Source organism: Delphinus delphis, chromosome 4 (assembly GCF_949987515.2).
Source record: "Delphinus delphis chromosome 4, mDelDel1.2, whole genome shotgun sequence".
Classification (NCBI taxonomy): domain Eukaryota; kingdom Metazoa; phylum Chordata; class Mammalia; order Artiodactyla; family Delphinidae; genus Delphinus; species Delphinus delphis.
In genome coordinates, this window is record NC_082686.1 from 116,391,567 (window position 1) to 116,399,556 (window position 7,990).

Sequence of the window (7,990 nt, forward strand, 5' to 3'; positions counted from 1 at the left end):
TGCTAGAAAGAGCAGGGATGAATGCATCTCTTTGTCCTCCCACTTTGATGCTTTGTTCTTTAAAATTCTGACAATCAAACTATCACTTTTCAATCTCTCTTTCTGTACGAGAGAATAATGAAAAGAGCATATTCTGATTGATTAACCATGTGCACCAAATTTAAAAATAGGGACTGGTTCACAAGAACTGTTGAGCCCACTCTGGCTTCCTGAGCAAGACTTCAAAGATTCTTCAGTCAAAGGCTGAATGAGTGGGGACATAAGCTCCAACCTGCACAACCACTAGCAGCTGACTGTGATACAGACACTGCAAACAGGTAGAACATGCAACCTATAAGATGACAGACAAATCCACGAAAGCTCGTGAGGAGCCAACAAATTCAGGGATCTGCTGAGCAATAAAAAATAAAGCAGCTACAGAACTAACAGTCATGTTTCAGGTCCACGTTAAGTGCTGTGGCTGATACAAATGACCTAAGGGATGGTCTTCCCACTCCAGAAGCTAAACAAGCTAAACAGGAGGAAACGCTACACACTCAACATGTAAACCAGCAGCGAAATATAAGAAAAGAAAGAAACACTTGTATGGGGCCTTATAGGTCTCCTACACAATTTTATCAATTTGATTTAATCCTTCTGACAATCCTGCGAAGTAAAGAAGGCAACATATCATCTTCATTTAGGTAAGTAAACCGAGCCTCAATGTGGTTAAAAGGCTTGCCCACATCATTTAATTAGCAGGGAAACTATGTAGCAGTTTCCCACTAGCTGTCTATTTTACATTTGGTGGGGTATATATGTCAATGCTACTCTCTCACTTCGTCCCAGCTTCCCCTTCCCCCACTGTGTCCTCAAGTCCATTCTCCATATCTGTGTCTTTATTCCTGCCCTGCCACTAAGTTCTTCAGTACCAATTTTTTAGCTTCCATATATATGTTAGTGTACAGTATTTGTCTTTCTCTTTCTGACTTACTTCACTCTATACGACAGACTCTAGGTCCATCCACCTCACTACAAATAACTCAGTTTCGTTCCTTTTCATGACTGAGAAATATTCCATTGTATATATAACATACTGATTTTTTAACTGCTGCACCCATCACCTCAAAGAGTATAATATCTCCTTATTTGAAATTCAAGTACATTTGAATTTACTTCCAAAAACATTTTTTGGCTCTTTCAAAAATTTTGCTCTCAATACACGAGTGGCAAGTAACTTCTGTTGGTGATAAAAAGAGGAGGAAAAGCAGGTAGAACCAAAAATAGATCAACCATTCAACAAAAACTTACTGAGTATCTACTATGAGCCTGTCTGCCAGGTACCCACTTGGAATAACAATGGGAATTAACACTAGGATAATCCCTGTCCTCATAAAACCTCCATTTTTGAAGGAAAGAAGGAAATTAAACAAAAACTTACCAATGAGATGAATTATGAAAGGGGAAGTAGGTGGCCCTGCAGGAGGGCACAGAAGGGTACAGAAAGAAAAACGAAGCAAAGTAGATGACCCAGATAAAGCAGTTATGTTACAGTAAAGCCTGGAGAAAGATAAGGGAAGTACACCAGGGCTTTAGAGCACAACTATAGTGAAATGACAGAGCTGAGAAATGGTTAAATGGAGCTGACAGAGGGGACTCCAGGGAGCATCAGGAAGCAAGGTGGCGGTGGAGCAGGTACCAGTGTATCTGCTAAGCATAAAATCTGAAAGGTTTTAAACACACAGAGAGAGTAGATCCTCCCCCCGACCCCACCCACACAAAAGCAGTTAACAAGCATACTCTCCGCATCAAGGCAAAAGGAATTCACAAGATAAAGATTTGAAGTCGCTGGACAGAAATTCTGAATTAGTGATATACTGATAAAAGGAAAGTTTATTATTCACTAGGTCAACAAATAATTACTGAGCCCTTACTGTGTGTCAGGTAATGTCATAGGCACTGGGATACAGCAGAGATCAAAGTGTTAATGTGAATAAAATGTCACTGGTGGGACTTGGCTGACTGTGTAGTCCTTACTGTTTCATTAGAGTGATATAAGCTGTAAGGGTGTTTTTAGGTTTACTACTGAACTTGGTTCCCTAAGGCCTATTTTTGCCATCTTAAGTCCCTCAAATGTGAATTTTATCTGGATTTTAAGAACTTAACCTTGGATGTTGGGGATAATTACTGTATAAATAGACTCAAAACTATGATATGTTCTGTACTTTGAAAGAAAAAGATTAAGGATGGCCAACAAAGACTGGAAAAGATAAGACAAACGAAGCTGAAAGACCTATTATTTACTCAGATGAAAGCATTTAAGGGAAATAATCTGTAAAAGGCACATTCTCATGTGTAATGAAAAGCTGACTACAAATCTCTCTCTGATATAATCTATAATTTGTATGGCTGACTGGAAGTTACCTGCATCATGCATTACAGTGAGCACTTGGGGACAATTTAGTAAAAGTAAAAATCCCATTCTTAAGATGGTTAGAATACTCACTGAATGGAAACTTAAGTACCATTAAATACTTTCATCTAGAGCAAGTGATCTTATATTGGTGTCAGTTTCCTTAATTTCAAAGTAGAGCTAATACTACCTATCTCAGAACTTAACACTTAAATATTGGATATAATGAGCCCAGACAGTTTTTCCCACAAGCTCTACCCTCAAAAATGTTAGTTTATTAAAAATACTTCGTACTAATTTTATTTAAGAAAGCAGTAGGCATATACTACTGAACTCTGTTATATTTCTTCTCTTTCATTGTAAACAGATTAAGATGGTATTTCTAATAAAGTCTTTAAAAATTCCTACCTGTGTTTCATGATTCCAAACACAGACACTGCCATTGTAAAGACTCGCCAACATCCACGGCTCTGTAGGATGCAAATCCACACTCTTAACTCGATCAGATCGAGCAGTTAGCTTTCTCTTGATATCCAGTCGCAGAGGCTAAGGACAAACATAAAAAACAAACATTAAATTGCTATGCCAAATAAAACATGCTTGAGATCTTAACTAAAAACAGTGCATTAACATGCCTACAAAACAATTCAGTTTTTACTTTGCTAAATTACAGACACAATTTGAAGTCTAAAGCACCTACTTATTCACTAATATATACAAAAAATATGAGTATTTAAGAATTTTTAATTTGTAGCAGCACTTGTCAAACTTTTTGGTCTTAGGACACCTTTACAGTCTTAATTTTTGAGGACACTAAAAAGCTTCTTTTTAGGTAGATTATATTTATTAATATTTACCATGCTAAAAATTAAAATTGAGACATTAAAATATTTGTGTATTAATTCATTTTCAAAAATGAACTAAACCCATTACATGTTAACTTAAGTAAGATATTGTTATGAAAACTAACTATAGTTTCAAAAGAAATTTAGTGAGAAGAGTAGCAATGTTTCACATTTTTGCAAAACTCTTTAAATTCTGACTTAATAGAGGACATTTGTTTTCCCATATCTGCTTCGGCCCTCAATATGTTGTGATATATTGTTTTGGTTGATGTATATGAAAAAAACCAAAAAAAAAACAAAACACAAAAACCTGGCTCACAGATACTGAGAACAGATTGGTAACTCCCAGAGGTGGAGTGTGGAAGAGGGAGAAATGGGTGAAGGGGGTCAAAGGGTACAAACTTCCAGTTATAAAATAAGTAGGTCATGGAGATGTAATGTACAGCACAGTAGTTAATAATACAGTGTTGCATATTTGACAGTTGCTAAGAGAGTAGATCTTAAACGTTTTCATTGCAAGAAAAAACACATTTTTGTAACTATGTATGGTGACAGGTGTTTAGACTTATTGTGGTGATTGTTTCACAATATACACAAATATCAAATCATTATATTGGACACCTAAAACTAATATAATGTCATATGTCAATTATACCTCAATTATTTTTTTAAAAAATTGAGTTCTTCAGAGAAAAGTATTAGATTTATTTTGGCAATAGTATCAGTAAATGCTAGGCAATGTAATGTGGGATCAATAGGGGTTATATCCATGTCCATGAAGGGCTTTGGAGCCAAATGGGAATGTTTATAATGTTTTAATGTATTTAAGTTACAAGAACCAAACGGAAATTACAATTTTAAACCGAAGCTAAAATACTCTCTCGAGTCATAAAATACTAATAGTTTAAAACAGCCTTTTTCAACCTGGATTCCTCATCTAAACCACAGAAAGAAAATGATCTGAATAACTACTTTCTCAATTCTCCCAAGGATACCTCTCTAGGAGAAAAGTTAACTCATTATATATAATGATGGCTTAGGGCAGTAGTCTTAATTCTCTCTTGGAAGCAGACCTGAGGAAGACTGATTTAAAATATATTTCTCCTTCAACAGGTTTTACACACAACCTAAAAGTTTATTTGGCAAGTTGCGTTATCATCCAATTTTTATTTTTGCGATCTTCCATGATGATCATGAATTGGACAGAAATTTAACGTTACTTTTCTACACAAATGAAGACTGCTACATAATTTCCGCAGAGATAATTTCCTGAGACAAAGCGAACACCTCACAAGGCTTTTATTCATCGTTTTGGATCTCTATCAAATCTGGGTCACTGACTGCTTCGAACCTTGCTCTGACTTCTATACAGGCCTCCCTCACTTTTGGCAACAACCTACACCTCTTACTTCCCTTTAAAAGATCCGAGTTCTCTGGCTCTTCTCTTCAATAGCCACAAAAATGTTTCCACTGTCTTACCTTCTTCTCCATCTCAAACTTGCTACTTTCAAACCATCATCTTCACATACCTTGCTGAAGCAGGACCTCTTACTTCACCCATTTCTGAATTTTGTCCCATTAATTATCATCACAAATGTTAACTCTTTTTTTCTGGTCTCTTCAGAGTCAGCAAACATTATGTGTCTATTATATGCCAGGAAGCACGGTGGAGGCTTTTTCCTCTAGTAAATGAGGAAACTGTACACTTATAAACTATGTATATTTTACCATTAAAAATATTTTAAATGCTTGATTACTGAGTAAAAGTGATGCTTCAGGAAGGTGGTCCAGGGGACTGAGCAACCCCAGTATAACTCTACATACCCCCAATGCACAATCTCAGTTCAAAAAGCACAGCCAAGAGCTCCTGCTGTATTTCTCCCAAGATTTTAGTGCCTACTTTGAATGAGACATTGTACTAGGCACTGTGGAATACAAAATGAGTAAGGTACTCATACTGCAGCCTTAACTCTAAATGTCTCCTTATATCTCCCAAAAGCTGGATGCATTTAGGACTCAGCTTAAATGCTACTGCCACTACTATGATCTTTCAGATTACCCTACCAGAAGCATCCTTTCCTACGGGATCCTACAGGTTTTAATTTTAACATTTAACATTTGTGCACATGTCTGTTTTTGCTTTCTAGAACAGATGCTACTTAAGGGCAGGGTCACTGCTTATTCATGTGTTTATCTCCACAGCATCTTATATATTTGGGTATAGAGGTTTAAGTACAGACAGTATAATCGAGGTCTAAAGAATCATGATGGACTCAAACTTCAGTTCCACTACTCATTTCAAACGTACAACAGTGGGTAAATTTACTTAACTCTCAGGTTTGAAAAATGTAAAACCATTGACTATTATCTACCGCTTAGTATAATGAGAATTAAATTCAGTGTTAAACAGAACAGTGCCTGGCCTACTGTAACCACTCCATAAGCATTTATAATTCACTCTCCCAGGTGCTGTGAGAATTAGGAGGCAAATGTTTAGCAAAATCCATGGCACATAGCAAACACTCTATGGTAAATGAGTGAATAAATAAATTCACATTTTGTAGTTATATAAAAGATTTTAAATGTGTTAAAGAATGAAATATGTAATTATAAAAATACTCTTAAACATTGCAAAAGAAAACTAAATTAGGCAGATGCAAGGGCTGTTTCCAAAAATGTCCAGTGCTGAAAGCACAGCACACCCCAGAGCAGGTGGTTGGTAATACGAGGGGGCATAATTAAGTGACTTCAGTATTGTTCAGAGGCTCTTAACCTGGGAACCCAATAAAGTTCATGGATGAGGATTGGGGGGGGGCGGTATCTGTGAGTGAACCCACTAAAACACAGCGTGCTTCTCTATGCATTTTTCTGGAAGTATCCATAATGTTCACAAGTTTCCCCAGGAAATCAACTTGTTGTAGTTAAAACTCTGCAGCAATGAGCCTTAAACTAACTTGATTTTAAGTTTTTATTTATTTTTTTTCCTTTAACAGCAAGGCGAGGAACTTGGACTTATTAATCCCTACGGTCTTCAAGCTCCAAAATCCTCGAACCTGTGCTTCCTAACAAGTGAAGAAAAGCAGGAAAATGTTTAAATACAAAATATTGAATTTCTTACATCTTTTTGGAAAGAAATTCTCACACTATTATACTGTTTTTCTTACTATTATAACTCTTTTTGTGCAAAAGTATTTTAGAGCATATTTGGGGGTGATAATAAAAAATGCTGTCATGACTGTCATTCTTATCAGCCGCTATATTTGCAAATGAAGAAAAACACGCCAACCAGTTTTATAAACAACTCCCCAACTCTTCGTTTCTCCCTAGAAACTTAAGCTGGGGTCCCAAAGCATCTGAAATTCCACTCTTGACTCTCTATGCATTTTATTTACTTTTTTTGGGGGGGGGGGGCTTGCCTGTTTAAGTTCGTAGTTTGCGGTCAGCACATACTATACCCAACATGACTGCAAACCCAACATGACTGCAAAATCAGCTGTCGTCGTTTTAAAGGCACAATGAGGCAGTTTCGCCAAAGCCTTCTACGGAGTTCAACGTTTTCAGTCTCTTCTATTTCCCTACACCAAGGATCCCGCTGCAGACCGCACGACCTCTGGCAAACGCCGTAAGCACCGGAGGAGTCAGGGACCCCTCAATTCCAGGCACTGCCTCCTCAAACCACTCCCTCCCAGAGTTCAAACTGGACCAAGACCCCGCAAGGCCTGAGGCGGCGGCCGCAACGGGAGCGCAGGCCGCTGCTGACTACGGTCCTCAGGCCAGGAGCCCCAGGAATTGGCCTTGGCCGCAGGGGCCCCACTCCCTCCTGCAGGGCCTGGACCTACCATGGCTCCGTTGGTCCGAGCCCGGGCGCCTTTACTCGCTGCGGACGAAGCAGTCCGGGAGAGACCCACCGACCAGCCGACCTGCCGACTGCTTGACGTGGAACTTCCGGGAGGAGTTCTCGCGATAGAACTCGAGTCCAGGGCCCGAGCGCCTGCGCAAACGCGGCGCGGGGGGCTGACGATTCCCAAGCCCCGCCCCAATTTCCAAGGCAACAGGGCCTCCTAAATGGCCTCGAGCCCACCTGGCGCTGCTGGGGACGTGGGGGTGTGGCCTCCACTATCCGCTGCAGTGTCCTGGGGCTGCTGAGCTTGTACGAGAATCAGAAAACCGCGAGTTAAATGAGATGAGGAAAAGTGAAATGCTTCATCCGAATGCTAACGGCCGGAGAAACTCCCCTATAGTGGAGTTGTGTCGCAGGGGCTGAGAAGCGCTGTGAAGCTTCCTCTGATTCTGGCTCTGAGGAGAGGGCGGGGAAGAGAAGGGAAGGCGAAGCTAGGCTCTAAGCCTACTGTACTCTGGTGGACCTGAGAACGAGGCCCAGAGAGTCCTCTGCGGGGCCTGCTCGGGGCCCTGATTGAGGCTGGAAGGATGTGGGCCGGTTTCTGGGCTGAGCTTCAGGCATTGGTGGTCTGAGGGCTGCGAAGAGTCTTCAGCTCTGGAGCTCCCCAGGATATGGGAGTATCCGACCCTGCAGGATCTCCTTCTATTGAGCGTCGACCGCGTTGTTCGTTCATTTATAACTATTTATTGATCTTCGGCTGTGTGCCAGAATACTTCCCTCTCAAATCTTCACATCGAATCTGAATTATCTCCATTTTACTGATGAGGAAGCTAAGGCTCAAAGAAGTTAAGGGTCCCCGCCAAGGCCACACTAAATGGTAGAGTCAGGATTTGATACCAGACTGATAAGTCC

General features: G+C 39.9%; 1 protein-coding gene across 1 annotated transcript in view; it reads right to left on the bottom strand.

Moving 5' to 3' along the window:
• Window positions 1–7,186, bottom strand: part of COPB2 (COPI coat complex subunit beta 2) — a 31,183-nt gene extending 23,997 nt beyond the window's left edge. Inside the window, exons 1-2 of the mRNA XM_060011334.1 lie at window positions 7,077–7,186; window positions 2,801–2,938 (exon numbers count right to left, since the gene is read on the bottom strand). Of these exons, the coding sequence (XP_059867317.1) occupies window positions 2,801–2,938; window positions 7,077–7,079 (141 nt within the window). The 5' untranslated portion in view covers window positions 7,080–7,186. The remainder of the gene's footprint in view (window positions 1–2,800; window positions 2,939–7,076) is intronic.
• Between the last annotated feature and the right edge of the window lie 804 nt (window positions 7,187–7,990).